Source organism: Diadema antillarum, unplaced genomic scaffold, assembly GCF_040938485.1.
Source record: "Diadema antillarum isolate AM-2024a unplaced genomic scaffold, OU_Dant_1.0 seq00001465_RagTag, whole genome shotgun sequence".
Lineage (NCBI taxonomy): Eukaryota > Metazoa > Echinodermata > Echinoidea > Diadematoida > Diadematidae > Diadema > Diadema antillarum.
Genome location: NW_027272205.1, coordinates 208,882 through 226,945, shown reverse-complemented (window position 1 = coordinate 226,945; position 18,064 = coordinate 208,882). Strand labels below are relative to the sequence as shown.

Genomic DNA, 18,064 nt, shown 5'->3' with positions numbered 1-18,064 from the left:
GGAAACATGTTTACGGTAGTGTGTGTGTACAAGTATACTTGACAATAATAGGCCAGTGCAGACTATGTGAAACTAAGATTTTGTATAGTTTCACTCCCCAGTATTTTGCTTTGCGTAGTTTGAGCAGTGTGACAGCAGACTTCTCAGGAAGTTATGTTTAAGCAGAGACACTTCCGCATGCACTTCCTTGGGAAGTTTCTTCTTCTCGCAAAATTGTAGTGTGACCAAGCATACAACTGTAGCTGAAACTTTAAAAAAAAGTTAGTGTGTGATTAGATCCATTCCATGTTGTTTCCTTACATTACACATTTTTTTTGTTTTTTTTTTTTGCAAGCTGTTGCATGTTTGCATTTGTTATATTTGAGGAGGGCCTGCAATGTTTGCCCATGTGGAGCATGGGGGTTAGACACAAAAACAATGGGTAGTTTCTTGTCGCTCGAACTAAGCATAGTTTTTGCTAGTAGAGTGACTGCACACTCAATCTACAAGAAGTTATCAAGAAATATTCCGGCATAGTTTAGCTTAGTCTGATTGTGACTGTGGTCTATCTTTGGGGAAAAAAACAGGAAACTGAAAAACATGAAACTTAAAAAATGATAGAAGGCGAATTAAAAAATGGAGTGCAGTGTAAATGGATTGTGTCTTATCTGTCCACATTCAAAGAGTGGGCAAAAATAGGAGAGAAAAGGAAATTTAGCAACCCGGTGTGTAGATTGTGGCACTTGTAATCTGGAATTATATTGTGTAGGCCTAGATGTATTAACTATGAAATTTTGAATTATAATTGCTGTCATGTTTGTACAAAATCTATTTTTGCTCAAAGCAAAAAAGGAATGAGAGATGTGTGAAATTTCTGTACAGTATACGTATCTTCTTGTCATAGTTCACATTTGTACACTAATGTAAGTGTATTTTTCTTGAATAAATTTACTCAATTTTGACGTTTGCTTGGTTATGTTCATTTCTTCCCTGAATGGCAACTATTTAAATCGGTAAAAGATGTAGCATGATAACATTGTACATGTACTTGTGCAATGTATATATATCATATTTTCACATAGCTCTGGTCTGTTTTAGGTCTCTCTTTCTCTCTTTAGTGTAAAACACACACATATATATATATACATATATATATATATATATATATATATATATATATATATATATAATATGTATATGTATGTATTGTATATTTATATTTGTGTGTACGAATCAAGGAATGATCATCCAGTGACGTAGCTTTAGCCAACCGCACTTTATTTCCGAGCTTTCAGCCTTAGGCCTTGTTCACAGCCGTAGATGTGTCTGCACGGCTTGGTGTCTTGCCTCATTCTGACAGTGTACCAAAATGGTTAAAAAGCTTATGTCCAGCCCTGTATATATATACAAAAGTATATATATATATAAATACACACACATACACACTATTCAAAATCCTTCATACAAAGCAATGGGCAATACACATGCTCACAATGACAACACAAAGCGCCAAATACAGAGTAACTTTGAAATAAATGTATTTTCTTCCATATCGGGTAAATATCTATAATGGCCACATGTGAATTTTATAAACCTCTCATTCAATATTGCAATGGAATGAAACAAATACTGACAAAGTTAATGACACAAAATATTCAAGGAATGACAAAACATCAATTCTCAGTTTGGAGCTGAACCGGAAGTCCGCTTGTACACTTATCATGTGTGTGCTCAAGGAAAAATAAATTTAGTTTTCAAATATCTTGGTAGATAAACATGGCCAAAATTTTGAACAAAGATATCATCATAGTCACACTGGTGAAACGAACTAATATAAATTCACATCGAGGTCTCTCCAATGCAGCAGGAGCCTATGCATAACATTTGGTAGCATACCTTTCTGAATTTTGTATACACAGAACCTTGAGACAAGGAAACCTGTAAACAGATGATAGTGGTTTGCCAAACTTCAAATTCTGTCATGAGGGGAAAAACGAATACTGTAAAACATGATATATTCGCGGCATGAATTTTTCGCGAATTGGAGCCGACGGCCTTTTTTGCGGCATGAAATTTTCGCGAACTGCCACTGGCATTCAATGCATATAGTGTAGACAAGAACTTTCGCGTGCATTTTAATTTCGCGAATCTTGGCGCTCGCAAAATTCGCGAAATTAAAATGCACGCGAAAATTCCTTGTTTTACAGTATTTTCCTTTGTGACTGGAAGACCTTCGACATAGGCCTGTACAAAAGTAAATATGACAAATAAATCAGATTTTAAACATGCAAAAGTCTCTTTGTATTTTCTCTTCCTTTTATGATTCAGTAGCAGTCTGATTAGACGGAAAAATCTGTCTGTATGGAGGAGTTTTTTTAACTTTTTTGTTTAGTTTTGTTGTTTGTTTTATTTACCTTACGGCCCTCCTCCGTATAGGAGGGGATTATGTGAAGCCATATGTAGTCTCTGCAGAACATATCCCCAACGACACGATACAGACCGTTCATTCGGTCAACAGTTTGATCTGATACTTTACACATGTCAATAATGTATGACAACACTCTTTACCATCTTGCATATGAAGAGATTTAGTAAAAATTGGGAATTTAAAAGTTAGAACCAGGAGTTGGAATTGAGGTTGTTGGTGGATACTTTCAAAACAGACACTACTAGTAAGCCACTCTGAAAATGAAAGTAGTCAACAAGCCCTTTGCATTTTGCAAAAGGATGGTTATAACTAAACTACACTGTAGAACTTTGAACACCATGTATCATGCAGACACCACATTTCTCGAGTAATAACAGCTTTTCTGACTAAATATTCCTTCGGCAGATGAAAGCCATATATCTATGCTACACACAACAAAATCCATGCATACTCAATGGCAGTAAGTTAGCTATGTACTCACATGCATGCTTTTAAAATGAGAGCAAAAAAGGGTGGTAAGCCATAAAATAAATGGATGAATAACTTCACCTTTTCAAAAATGATGATATAATAATTTTGATAATGGCATAATGATGATGACAGCAGTTCAGTATTAGATTATTGACTGACAATATAGAAATTCTTATAATAGAATATTGATCATTAAAAAATGAAGCAATAAACAAGGTACAATCTGATTATTCTTGTAATCATCAAATACTTTCATTAAAAAAACCAAAACAAATGAACAAACAATCTATGACTAACAACAATGTTTGGGTATCAATTTCATCTGCAGGCATGCATCCACCCAATATTCTTGGGGACCTTTCCAACAACATAATTACTTCAAAACAAAGAAAGTTTTCAAAATGAGTGAATGAATGAGAGGAAATAGGAATATGCTCCCAGAAAGGTAAAGTTTTTATAAAACAACAATGAGCAAATAAAAACATCATTATAAAATGTAATAACAGCATGTTCAAGACCACATGTACCTAATAACATAAAATTATATATTTAATAGTTGTAATCGGTTAGGTTTCTTTTCTTTCAATTAGGTCAGCAATGCTCAAATCTGTTCCGCCATCTTGGTCAGAAATTGGTTATACATTTTCTAAATATCAATTATGATGCAGAGCATTTATTTTTCTTTGTTTAGAAAACAAGGCACTATAAAGTGAGGATTGGATGGAAATTCACCTAGGAAAGACAAAATACTTAATTTGGTTTACAGTTTAAGACTGTAAATGTGAAAATCTCCCCATCACAAGACTAGAACATCATCATCCACTAACTGTGCAACATGATTGATAAATACCTTTACTTTACATTTGACACAAAAACAAGACTAGAGTATATTTCAGAACATGTGAAGAAAAAAAGAGGAAGGAAACCACATCCCAAATGGTATTTCATGAAAAGATATCACCACAGACATGTGAAGAACCCTAAAGACATTTCTCTAGCTAAGTACAGCTGCATTCATTTCATGTCATTTTTTAAATCTAAATAATCAAAATACATTGTATATCATGTAGTGTGGTTGATAACATGACTGAAATGTGATTCATACATGTACTTTGCCTTCTCTTCACAGACTACTTCAACAGACAACAAAAATCTTGATCAATCATAGCTGAATGACTTCAATTACATACCACTGCAGACTAGCCCCATTATTTCTGCAATTATCAATGACTGTCATAATTTTTGTCCATGGCAGATGACCATCTGAGCAGACAAGGTATTTACCATTACATTTATGTATTATATCAAAATCATTTCATACAAAAATAGTATCTTCTTGTTCACATTCAATGGTGCATCAGAGCTTGGGCACCAGAATTGGAAAACAAAATTTTGCACCTTAAATGTTTCCTGCAAATCATCAGAAACTCTAGAAATTTCAAATTTCATCATGGAGATACACAGAGAATTCATAGAAGGCAGAAAAATATGTAGATTCAAATACAGTCGACCTCAACTAAGTCGAATCCAACAGACCCTAGGAAATCTTTTGACTTACATGAACTTCGACTTACATACACATGTTTATATCCATCCCAGTATAATTTTAATTCAAATTAGCCAATTTTTCAACCTGGGAAAGATTGACATTAGGTGAAATTGACTGTATATGCATACAGATAGACTTAAACTTTTGCTAATTGTGAACATGTTAAAGCTCAACTACCCTCTTTGTTCTTAAAACCTAAGAATAATTCAGGTTTATAATGATAGAAATCTCTTGTCACACATATCTTCATGCATTATTTCTTTTTATTGTTGTACTTTTATCTAGAAGTTTTCATGATTGCACTTGTCCTTTTAATTCTATCACACAGACATGTATGCCACAATGCACCTTTATAAATCAATGAAGCTTTCACAGCATTGACTATGTACATGTATACGTTGAGTTTGGTTACATGAGTGGCTTCATTGTGCTCTAAATACTGAAGGTTAGCGGCAAGAAGCCCTCTACCAAAGATAATAGAGAGTAGAGGAAGCTAGGAAGGCGCGTGATAATAATGGAAACAAAATGGCTACCTTACATGACTATACAAAAGAGAGCTAAGTACAAACTCAGTACACCTAGAAACATCATTCATTTCCAAAGGTAGTGGTATTTTTATTATCTTAAAAAGATTTAAATCTTATAGTCGTAGCTTTTTTTCTGATTAAGGGGATTATTTTGAAGAACTAGATTTTAAAGTAATAAGGATTATTTCGTGGAGGTAAAAATTTGGCAACAACATGATCTAAAAACAATCAAAGACGCTTGATAAACAACTTCAAAGACAGCGCATCTCAGGCAAAGATGCACATCACCTGAGACGTGCTGTCTTTGAAGTTGTTGTTGTTGTTTATCAAGCATCTTTTAGTGGTCTCAGGTGATGTGCGTAATACGCATGAGGACCGCGCGCTGTCCATTTGTTTTGTACAGGATTAGCGCGCAATTTCCTGTCTTGGTTAAGCGTCTTTGATCTCTACCAAGAATGAAGATGGTGGGGTAAGTTTGGGAAAAAGACAGAAAAATACTAATAGCATGACAAGTTAAAAAGAAATGAAAAGGTGATTGATGAAAGAATTCTAAAGAAGTCCAAAATTGAGACATAAACATTTGTCAAATATGTTTATCCCCTCAGAATAGCTACAGAGAAAGAAGTTGATGCCAACAAAACGGCAATCCAATATTTCAAGTTGGTTGACTCATACCTTCCACAACCACTGCATTCTCTTACATGGCATCAAATTTGTTTGTGAGGGCTGCTGGGCAACTAACACATACCACATCAAGGATTGACTGTTGGAAACTCATCATTCTACAGAGTGTATCAAAAAAAAAAGGTAATCCAATTTTGGAGGGCTACCATTTCATAATTGTCATCTATAGAGAGTGTAATTTCGGTTGTGAGGAAAGAAGAACTCTTCCTCTTTCCATTGATGCTGCATTATGTTGACAAATGTCATGCATGACTGAGCACATGAACTTTAATGATGCTCTGTATAATATCCCAAAGTGGCAATTGTAGATGCCACACGGCGTTTTAATGCCACTCCCCACCTGGTAACAAAAACGAGATACATGTAATCTCGTATCATCTGAATTCTTCATAACCTCCAATGGCTGCCTGTGAAACAGCACCAGATATCTCCCTTTTTTTTTTGGGGGGGGGGGGGCAGTATTACCTTTCTTGGTTGGAATCGTCATACTCCATCCAGTCACCCATAAAAACATGAAAATATTGAATTTCTCTTTTTTAAGTTTTTGTAAGTTGTGATTCTAAAGATGTACATGCATTCATTTCATCTGCACTAAGACACTCTCTTGTTTATAGTTTTCCATTTTGTATCTTCCTATATCAGTCCAGTGTCTATTTTTCTCTTTTCTCTAACTCTGGGGTTGAGTTGGTGTTTGAGCAAAAAATCTGGAGGAGGAGGGAAGGCATGGGTGACCTGCTCAATACTTGATCCAGTAATGAAAGAAGAGCATGGCTAGGATGGCGATCACCCCACCATACCCCCAGCCCGTGTTGGTCATCGGTCTGAAGGCATCCTCCATGGCAGCGTCCAGGTCAGCAAGGCAAGCCATCAGGGTGTCGGTGATGTTCCCTTCCTCCACCTGTAGGTGATCGCAGACCGTCAAGTGACGGGCGCGCATCCTCTTTAACGAGCCATCGCCGGGGAAGAGGGAGATCTATGGGTGCATACAGTAGTCATCAAGGGGGTCATGGTTCTCAGATTTGTTCGAGGAGACAATAGCACAGGCAATAACATCTACCCTGACTTTTCCTCTGCCAACAGTTGGCAATGATAATCCTGTCAACGTTCAGGGGATTATGGCACTTACAGGTAAACCCCTGTCATGATGAGATACTCGAAGCTATCAGTTCTTACTGTCTGTCATCACTTGTTCTTCAATTACTCGTTGTAGCAAAATCTCATTAACACAGAAATGCCCATAGGTTGCTACATGATTGTGCATACTACTAAAGACAGCGACAAATAAGCCCCAATTGCAGGTTACAGAGTCATCTACTTCACTTTTCCCAACAGACAAAGAAAATAACAATAAAACCCTGGTTAAGTGGCCTATAAAACACAAATACACATTCCTCAGCAATTTTTAGTAGTTTCCATTTGATTATGATACTAATGAAATATACACAGTCACTTTAAATGTGTTCACAAAGTGAACACACACGGACACACAAACAGACTGTCAGCCAGCCAGCTAGACAGACAGACAGACAGACAGACAGACACACACACACACACACACAGGTAGACAGGCTCTTGTGGTTTGCTTGAGAAGACAGTCACATGTATGCAAACAGTATAAATCCAGCAAGCTGTTTATAAAACGATAGATTGAACATTTTTCTGGTTTCTACCTTTCTGCACAGGTGTAGTGTACGGTGTTACCCATATTACTACAGCGATACAGCAGAAGTATGTATCAGGGCAATTCCGCAGTTAGGTGGACATGACATGGATAAAAGAAATGTGCCTCTTTATCTTACTCCTTGATTTAGGTATCAACTAATGCCATGGATGTTCATCAATCATTAAGGTCTTTCAAATTCAGTAGATTTTATTTTTTGTATTCATTGATTTTGCAAGATCTAAAACCATCATCTAAACTGTACATGTGGGACTGGGGATGCTGAAATTCACTTAAATGCAAATTACAGTGGGTTCCTTTGAAATTTTTTCCTCAAAGCTTTGCTAAAGGGTAAAAGATGAATACATTTAAATACTCCAGAAGTCATGTGACATTTTGTCAATTACAAAAGGGTGAAATGACCTGCGGAATTACTCTGGACAAATGTAACGTTACTAACCGTAACGTTACTAACCATGCTTTTGGGGGTCTAGCTAAAAAATTATCGGTCGAACTGCTAAAAAAATTTGCATGAACATTTGTCATGATGCAATAATTGAAATTACTGCAACACTTTGTTTGAAGTAACTTGAATTTTTGCACACTTTTTGTTACAAGACATTGATTTTTTTGTCATGTCCTTTTTTCGTAACGTTACTAACCAGCCCTTTAAGTTGCCATAGCAATTCTAATATTTCTTGGATTGTATTCATTCTTTTCTGTATCATAAACATGGGAAGGATGAATATGTTTTTGACATAATTTTGACTTGAAATGAATAAATGGTAATTTTGTAGTAAAAACAAATATCTAAATTTGTTCAAATGTAACATTATTAACCGCGGAATTGCCCATCATCTTAACAAAATAAAAGTAAAATATCTCTAAAGATTTGATGAGGAATTCATATTTTGAATTACATAAAAAATATACTTTCACTTTTTGGTACAGAACACAATCCCAATTTATATAAACTGCTATATGAAAATCAGCAAGCATATAAACTTTTAATATCTCCAAATTGTCACAAATGAGATAATGTACATAGTTTTGCAAGATCATGGCCAATTAGATACCTATAAAATCACATGGCAACCTAAAATACATTTACACATGAATCTATTATCAGGATGAAGCGGGACAACCGGATTCAGAACTCTCTTCTCACCAGACCTACATCAAACCTACCCTCTTCACTGCCGACCAAATACATCGTTATGCAATCAGAATCATAAGGAAATCTGACATGCCATCTCGACTGATTTCAACTTGAGTCTTACCTTTGAGGAATTCAGAGTGAGTAGCACAAGAGTGGAGTTATCACATTTTCGGTGACCAAACCAATCTTTCTGCACTGCCTCCCCAAATCTTTTTATACTCTGGTCAGGAGTTCTGTGGGCAAAACAAAGAAACAATGTCATAAGACTGACTAGCCACCTACAGGAGTTACTTGTGTTTGTTTCATTGTTTTATCTAGATACTCGCAACACTCGCTTTTGATATGCCATGACATATTACTTCAAGCCATTGCATTCCATTGACTGAATCTTGATTTTTTTTGCATTAAACTTTGCAAATAGTACTCTATCCTGTTGCTGAATTTGAAACAAAGTGTTGTTCAAGGGGAATCTAACCCATATACATGTGTGCATTCATATGCAGAGCTATTATAAAGAAAACATATAGAAAATTATCAAAATTTACATTTTTGTAAAAACTACACATTTCTGTGACTTGTTTCGGACATATTACGGGTAATATTGTTCCTTTGGCTACTGAAAGAGAAAGGTGCTCTCTCATTGTGCTTGTCAAAAAAATCATATTATGTCGAATTCTCTTTGTATACTCATTTTATCCTTGTTTTACTGTGACATCACAAATTATTGCAATCTTCTTTTCCATGGACAACGCCACATGGATCTAACCAAAACTTAAAAATTCATACAATGTTTGAGCAGACTGGCAGATTTCCCCAAATTTAACTTGCATGTACTGCTACTATTTCTGCCTTCACAGAATCTGTCTGCATACACTATTTTGGGTAAAGTACCCCCATTAAAGTACTCACAGTAAAGGCAATGGAAAGTCTGAGATGCATGAATTCCAGAGGACAGAGGCAAACACCTGATATAGAATATTAATATAATGCTGTGTCTTACTCATTCTCTTCTGGTTCGATGCTGCCCACAACGGTGGCTGCAATTGTGTAGCCATAGAAGAATTCGACATACTGCCCCTCCTTCCAGTAAATAACGCCCTCCGTGTTGTTGCTGTTGATTTCTGCTAGCTGACTTGCGGTTTCACTGGCTGCAGGTTATATGATGGAATATCTAATCAATTTCATTCGAGTTTTAGGTAAACCAAAGCCTGATGAATTACATATGGCTCTTGACTTTGACATGGAGGCCCTGAGTTCAAGTCTTGCCAAGTGCCAATTTCTTAAACAGGATGTCTTTATCCATCATGTCCATCCCAATCCAGGTGCTAAAAAGAGTTCCTGGCAATGTGTGAGTAATGATGATTGCAGAAACCTCTGAAAGAACAGCGCTAACATTGAAGAGGCTAGCTACCCTGGGACAATAACACCATATCATCACATCATTACTCATACTGAAACTAAAAGCAAACAATGCATGTTCTGGCTGTAGCCATTAACATTGGGATTAAATACACCGAAGTAGAATATAGTTGTGTCCATGACAAGACCAATGATTAGATGTAAAAAAAAAAGTTGGACACTATAACATAAATGCAATATATTGTCTCTTCCCAGCTGGAAGCTAACTGGATAAGAAAATGAGAGCATCATGACGTACAGTATATGACACAACTGTGAGGAAAATGAGCTTAAAAGTAGATGAATTTTTTTTTTAAATTGTTGTAGACATTACCATAATCATTTATTGAGCAATGAAAAGGAAAACATTTATAATTAGCAAAGAAAAACATAAAAATTTTCTTAGAAGTACCTGCAAATGATAACTTAAAAGATTAAACTTATGCACTCACTTGGGTCATCCAAAATATTGTCAGGGTCACAGAGAAAAGAAGGAGGAAGCGAGTAACCACACTCTGCAATGTATTTGCTTGATGTCCATGATTCTGATGCCACATTCCAAAAGAGGAGAGTGGAGATGATCGAAACCACCACACTGTTTATGAGCTGTGCCATGATTGTTTTGGTCAGAGCACAAGCAGCTGGTTGTAGAATCAAAGCCTGAATGAAAATACAATGTACATGAAATGTTAAATACTCTTTTGGGGAGTATTTTTAGCAAATCTTGCTGTAAGGTTAGTACTACTACTACTAAGTACTAGACAGTTTCTAGTAGTAGTAATAGTAGCAGCCTGACCAGATGCCGTGCAAAGCACATTGTGTACAGTAAAAGGGCTGTACATAATTATACATGTAGTGCTACTACTAGTAGTAGCTAGTAACAATTTAGTAGCATTGTCTCAAGTGATTTTCTGAATTCTGCTTTATAATCCATGTGAATACATGACCAATGATCCCCTTAAAATTTCACACTCTGACTTGGTAAAGACAATAATGAGAAATATACCAAGTCTGAAAGTCTGGATCCCACTTTTAAACAAAAACACACACCTATATGATTTTCATGTTCAGAATTAGAGCAAGAGTAAGGACAGTGACTTGGCTCAGTCGACAGCGCGTCTGTACGTCTGCCTCCAGACCCAAAAGACCCAGGTTCAATTCCCGAGTCTCACTGAGCAATTGTGTGTTATCATCCTGTCCCCAGTCCCCTCAACGTTTCTATTGTCAATATTGTCAACATGCTACATACATAAAGGGGCAAAACCACTCTGTCCCTCATATCGCAACGGCTAGCACAGAATTGAGGTCCTATTTGTATGTGTGAGGGAGTCACAACTCATGCATGTAAAAAATCCTGCTTCATTCATTCATGACATGACAAAGAGGAGGGTGCCAAGCCGTTGAAGTGACCGCCCAAAAAAAAGAACAAAACAAAACAAAACTACAATCTACATGTAACACAGCACTATCACATCAGCAATTCATTTAACCCCGGCGCGGGGCGCTGTGGCTGTAACTAGCGTGTGTTGGGGTCGCTGTAACTGCCACCAGCCCCAACACACACCGTGTAGAAAGAGCGCCCTGGGGTTAGGGTCGCTGGTGCGGTTACACTTGCACACTACACTACACTAGGCTACTACAGTTTGGTGTTTATCTTCTTAAGTTCAACTCACTTCAAGTCCATGTTCAAAGTCCAACCAATTGGAAAGTGGAATCTACCAATTTCATCATGTATGGATGGTCTATTAATTAGCAAACGCCGCATAATCATACAAGTTTCTACATACCCTAGTATTCAACTCTTTCCTAGTATTCTTTGACCCAAGTGTTCTTTGGAAACTCACTCTATCGCTTCACAAAGAAAATTGTGTGCCGTGCTTGTTGCCGAATCGGTGAAGTTGAATCATGACTAACGAAATTATATATATTTGGGACTACACGAATGAAACGCATAAAACTAAAAAAAGCTAAAAGCCGGGTTATTTCGGTTCGTAAACAGCATGGGCATGGATTAATATATCAATCTTTCTATCAGCGACGCAAACAGCAGCTAGATCTACTTATACTAGACGGTTTGTCACCTACCTGCGTTCCAGGTCGGTTGAATTCAGGAAATTCAGTTTTGTGTCATCAAATAGTCACCACTGCCTCGACCGGATTGCGTAGCTGTGCCACCTAAAACAGAATCTAATGTAAACCTCTTTTGTATGCCACATATAATTATGCACATCACGGATAGGAGTTCTGGGAGCTACAACAGCCCGTGTGATGTGCAGTAGGCCGTGCGCGCGTCACGTCGGGTAGCAAGAAAAGTAAGGAGAATAATAAGAATTTTTTTTGCTTCATTTGACCATAATTTCAAAAATGTACCTTTATATTATGTAGTGACCAATATATCATTTAAAAGGTATTATTTTGTACTTTATGACAGAAACCGTACTTCAAAATCTTCAAAAATGGACTTATCGGTTTTTGTGAACAAACTCTTCATTTGGCCAAAAATTGGACTTGGGTCGTTCTTATATTCAGGTCTTCAATTCAAGTATAGCATACTTTATTTCATTTCAACAAAAACAATACATAATGCAAAGAATGAATATGACAATTCATATTGTTTGACAATTGAAAATAAAAACACATGCATAACACAAAACGCATGCTTCAAATACAAATTATGTACTTATATGAAGAGTTTGTTCACAAAAACCGATAAGTCCATATTTCGTAGGTCACGAAAAATAAAGAGAATAATTAAAAAAAAATGCTTCTTTTGACTATAACTTCAAAAATGTACCTTTACATGTAGTGACCAATATATCATTTAAAAGGTATTATTTTGTACTTAATGACAGAGACCGTACTTCAAAATCTTCAAAAATGGACTTATCGGTTTTTGCAAACAAACTCTTCACATGTTTAAAATGTTGTCACATACACTATCTTAGACCATGATGTGTGCTGTGTTCATAGACCATGATCTATGCTGTCTTTATAATTATTTTGTAGTGAAGCAAAGCACAGCATAAAGTTTCATTAAATCTGCCATCATAGTTCAATCTTTTGTTAAAGAATTGCACAGAGTATACAAAATCGATGCATTTCCACATCTTTTTCTTACTGCACTTGCAGGGATGCCAAGTTCAAAAAAAAAATTATGAGTGAGATTTTCATGACTCGGCATCTCGGCATGCATATGTGCACGCGAGCCAACGGCGTAGCCAGGATTTCATCTTAGGGGGGGCGGTTAGTCTGCGAGGGAGCGAAGCGACCGAGCCCGAGCGAGCGGAGCGAGCGAGGGGGGGAGGGTGTGGGAGGGGGGTGTCCCCCCCTCCCACGGTGAGAACTTTTTGCATTTTGATGTTGTAAATGGTGCAATTTGATGCATGCTTTTGCGCGTTTTATCGACGTGAAACAGTCCCACTTGTTTAAGGTAGCAGTTTATTTTGATGTAGATTATTATTGAACAATTTGCCTATAAAATGGTATAATTCAAATACACTTTTTGTATTAATTCTTTTCACTGAATATCATGAACGCGACTGAACCCGAGCAAGCGGAGCGAGCGAGGGGGGGAGGGGAGGGTGTGGGAGGGGGTGTCCCCCTCCCACGGTGAGAACTTTTTGCATTTTGATGTTGCAAATGATGCAGTTTGATGCATGTTTTTGCGCGTTTTATCGACGTGAAACAGTAACATTAGTGTAAGGTAGCAGTTTATTTTGATGTAGATTATTATTGAACAATTTGCCTATACAATGGTATCATTAAAATAATCTTCTTGTATTAATTCTTTTCACTGAATATCATGAACGCGACTGAACCCGAGCGAGCGGAGCGAGCGAAGGAGGAGGGGGAGGGTGTGGGAGGGGGTGTACCCCCTCCCACGGTGAGAACTTTTTGCATTTTGATGTTGCAAATGGTGCAACTTGATGCATGTTTTTGCGTGTTTTAACGAGTTGAAACAGTCCCACTTGTTTAAGGTTGCAGTATATTTTGATGTAGATTATCATTGAACAATTTGCCTATAATATGGTATGATTTAAATACACTTCTTGTATTAATTCTTTTCACTGAATATCATGAACGCGACTGAACCCGAGCAAGCGGAGCGAGCGAAGGGAGAGGGGAGGGTGTGGGAGGGGGTGTCCCCCCTCCCACGGTGAGAACTTTTAGCATTTTGATGTTGCAAATGATGCAATTTGATGCATGTTTTTGCGCGTTTTATCGACGTGAAACAGTAACATTAGTGTAAGGCAGCAGTATATTTTGATGTAGATTATCATTGAACAATTTGCCTATAGTATGGTATGATTTAAATACACTTCTTGTATTAATTCTTTTCACTGAATATCATGAACGCGACTGAACCCGAGCAAGCGGAGTGAGCGAAGGGAGAGGGGAGGGTGTGGGAGGGGTGTCCCCCCCTCCCACGGTGAGAACTTTTTGCATTTTGATGTTGCAAATGATGCAGTTTGATGCATGTTTTTGCGCGTTTTATCGACGTGAAACAGTAACATTAGTGTAAGGTAGCAGTATATTTTGATGTAGATTATTATTGAACAATTTGCATATAAAATGGTATCAATTTGAATAATCTTCTTGTATTAATTCTTTTCACTGAATATCATGAACGCGACTGAACCCGAGCGAGCGGAGCGAGCGAAGGGGGAGGGGGAGGGTGTGGGAGGGGGTGTCCCCCCTCCCACGGTGAGAACTTTTTGCATTTTGATGTTGCAATGGTGCAATTTGATGCATGTTTTTTCGCGTTTTATCGACGTGAAACAGTAACATTAGTGTAAGGCAGCAGTATATTTTGATGTAGATTATCATTGAACAATTTGCCTATAATATGGTATGATTTAAATACACTTCTTGTATTAATTCTTTTCACTGAAAATCATGAACGCGACTGAACCCGAGCAAGCGGAGCGAGCGAAGGGAGAGGGGAGGGTGTGGGAGGGGGTGTCCCCCCTCCCACGGTGAGAACTTTTTGCATTTTGATGTTGCAAATGATGCAGTTTGATGCATGTTTTTGCGCGTTTTATCGACGTGAAACAGTAACATTAGTGTAAGGTAGCAGTTTATTTTGATGTAGATTATCATTGAACAATTTGCCTATAAAATGGTATCATTAAAATAATCTTCTTGTATTAATTCTTTTCACTGAATATCATGAACGCGACTGAACCCGAGCGAGCGGAGCGAGCGAAGGAGGAGGGGGAGGGTGTGGGAGGGGGTGTACCCCCTCCCACGGTGAGAACTTTTTGCATTTTGATGTTGCAAATGGTGCAACTTGATGCATGCTTTTGCGTGTTTTAACGAGTTGAAACAGTCCCACTTGTTTAAGGTTGCAGTATATTTTGATGTAGATTATCATTGAACAATTTGCCTATATTTAAATACACTTCTTGTATTAATTCTTACACTGAATATCATGAACGCTGTCTGTTCAGCAATCAAACAGAAAAAGCATGCACACGAGGTTGTAGATAGGGGCATATCCCCTCCCACACGAAGGGGATTTTGCGTTTTCAGACCTGAAATTCAGCGATCTGGTGCAAATTTTTGGTGCAATACTTTTTCATCGAAGTGTTAAAATCACGGAATTTAGCTCTTATTCCGAATGTGCACCATCTGTGTGTCAGTGTATAAAGTCTAGTGAGGTAGAGCTTAGGGGAAGGGGAATTCCGCCTCCCGCTCGCGGAGCTTTTGCGTTTTTAGAATTGAAATAAAGCGATCTGTGTATAGCCACAGTCTACTTCTATGCATGGCGGAGGGGGGGGGGGGGGGGGGGGGGGGGAGGGGCGGGTGAGCAGGGAGAAGGCGTGGACGAGTGTTATCTCCACCTTTCCCTTCCGATGGAGCTTTTGCCTTTTTAAGGTTGAAATTGAGATATCTCGTATACGCATATTTGATGGAATCAACATTTGGGAAATCAAAAAAAAAAAAAAAAAAAAAACTGATGGGGGAGGGGACTGAGGGAGGAAAGGGTCGATTAAAAGGGGAAATTCCCCTTATACATGAGGGAACCTTGAGTTTTTTGAAGGTATGTGATAAGTCTTGTGCACTCAGACTTATTCATAATTTTTTTGTAAATCTAAAAAGTGTACTAAGCTAGGGAAAGAGGCACAGAGGGGGAGGGTTTGGGAGGGGGATACCCCCTCCCAAGCACGAGAGATTTTGCATATTTTGAATTGAAATTCAACGATCTGGTGCACACTTTGAGTGAAATATTCAAAAAATATCTTATTTGATGAAAGGTTGCAAAGGAGACCCGCTTCATGTGCATGCATACAGTATACACGCATTTTTTTTTCCGCCTCCCAAATCCCCGGTCCAAATCTTAGGGGGGGCGATCGCCCCCATCGCCCCCCCCCTGGCTACGCCAGTGACGCGAGCGAGGGTGTGGGAGGGGTCCCCCCCCCACCCCCCCCCCCCCCCCCTCCCCCGTGGCCTCCCACGGTAGGGAGCTTTTTCAATTTTTAGCTCTTAATATTTTTAGCTCTTAATATTTTTAGCTCTTAATATTTTTAGCTCTTGATATTTTGAAAGACAAAAGGGAAATATACCTTCAATTGCAACTATCACTTTAATCTTTTGAGCTATCCATATATGCTCATTATAATAGGCCCAAGTTGCAGACTTCGCCCGATGCGTGAGAAAAATGGGTGTCATGCGTGAGATCGTGAGATGGCCCCTAAATGCTTGAGTCTCACGCATTCTGCGTGAGACTTGGTAGCTCTGCACTTGGACTGCATTGTGGCCATAAGTTAAGCAACATGTGGGAAATGGGAAAACTGGTAGTAGTTGCAAGCCATATTGAGCACAATTTCCTGAAACTAAAATCTACTGCAATATCTGACCACTTGCCAGAAATTTCAATGATTGACTAATTTGTAGAGCCTAATGTAGTCCTGTTGAGATATTATTCTGCATATGGATCTAATTCATTCTGTTGTTTGTCATCGTGTTTTATGGTAAAGACGCTGATTTATCAAGACAAAGGAAAGGAACAAGTCCGTTGTGAAACTCATTAAGACAGCGTGAGTTGAACGCATTGCTTGTCCGTGCAGTCTTTTCCCTTCAAAGCCACAACAATATCTATTATCATGTTGCTAGAGAATCATTATTCATGGCTTAAATATGTGCAGAGTATATCGAATGATATAATCCTGCAACTCACTGACTATACATACTTTAAATGTAGCTCCACTTACTTTGAATTACTGGTAGGAGCATTTCATCAGTGTGAGAAATTTGAAGCTTGGGGATTTTATGATGGTATACTCTTGATAGCTATAAAGTGTACAATAACGATCTTTTATTTATCTTCTTTTAATTCAAGAAAAATATCCTTGCTTCTCATGATTTACATTCATCTCTTGATGAGCATCTTTCACCTTCAATCACATAAAGACACAAACTATTTAATAATATTCTCCATTCAATATTAGCATCATTTTCACAACAGAATAAGTATGAACAATTTTACACATCTGTATTCTTCTCACTTGTGCTGCTGAATCACATTTTTAACATACAAAGAAAATGTATGTATAAAATCACACACACACACACACACACACACACACACACACACACACACACACACACACACACACACACACACACATACGTGCTCTAATTCTTTGATGCGCTCCCCAACTACTAAGTATAACTCTCCCTCTAACTTTACCTCTCAAAATTTCTTCTACTTTCGTTTGGGTCTCGGAATGAAATGACGGTCATGCTAGCTAGACCAATTGTGTAAGCTTGGTTCTAGTTTATTCTTTGTACAGTTGATTTCCGCGAAAAGTACCAATTTCAGACTATTCCCCCCCCCCCCCCCCCCCGGCAAAATGGTAAATCACTAATCACTACAACATTTACTAAACCTCGTTACTAGTATACGAACACGTTGGTAGAGATTTTTCTCATACCAGGGAGACGCTTTCCACCTCCGCTCCCTGCTCATACAACACTCCAACGCCTCACTAAAAACTGGATGGACCACGCCCCCTCCTGTGCGTGGCGCAGAAAAAAAAACAACAACAACAACTAAAGACGGTATGCGTCATCCAACGTGGCCGTGGAATGAATGAGTGCTTACGACGTTTATCGTCGAGAATAACTTGATACAGGATTGTATGCTGTGTGTGTGTGTGTGTACATCAGGATCCACTCTCTACGCGCCGACAATCCGGTGAGTGTG

The 18,064-nt window shown here is 38.1% G+C and overlaps 1 protein-coding gene across 1 annotated transcript; it reads right to left on the bottom strand.

The window, feature by feature from the left end:
- Positions 1 to 3,400: 3,400 nt before the first annotated feature.
- On the bottom strand, positions 3,401 to 12,028 carry LOC139709732 (uncharacterized). The gene is made up of 5 exons (XM_071621688.1): positions 11,941 to 12,028; positions 10,308 to 10,515; positions 9,458 to 9,605; positions 8,579 to 8,690; positions 3,401 to 6,611 (listed from the first exon to the last, which is right to left on the bottom strand). The coding sequence occupies exons 2-5, from the start codon at positions 10,468 to 10,470 to the stop codon at positions 6,375 to 6,377; spliced, it is 660 nt and encodes a 219-aa protein (XP_071477789.1). The 5' UTR covers positions 10,471 to 10,515; positions 11,941 to 12,028; the 3' UTR covers positions 3,401 to 6,374.
- Between the last annotated feature and the right edge of the window lie 6,036 nt (positions 12,029 to 18,064).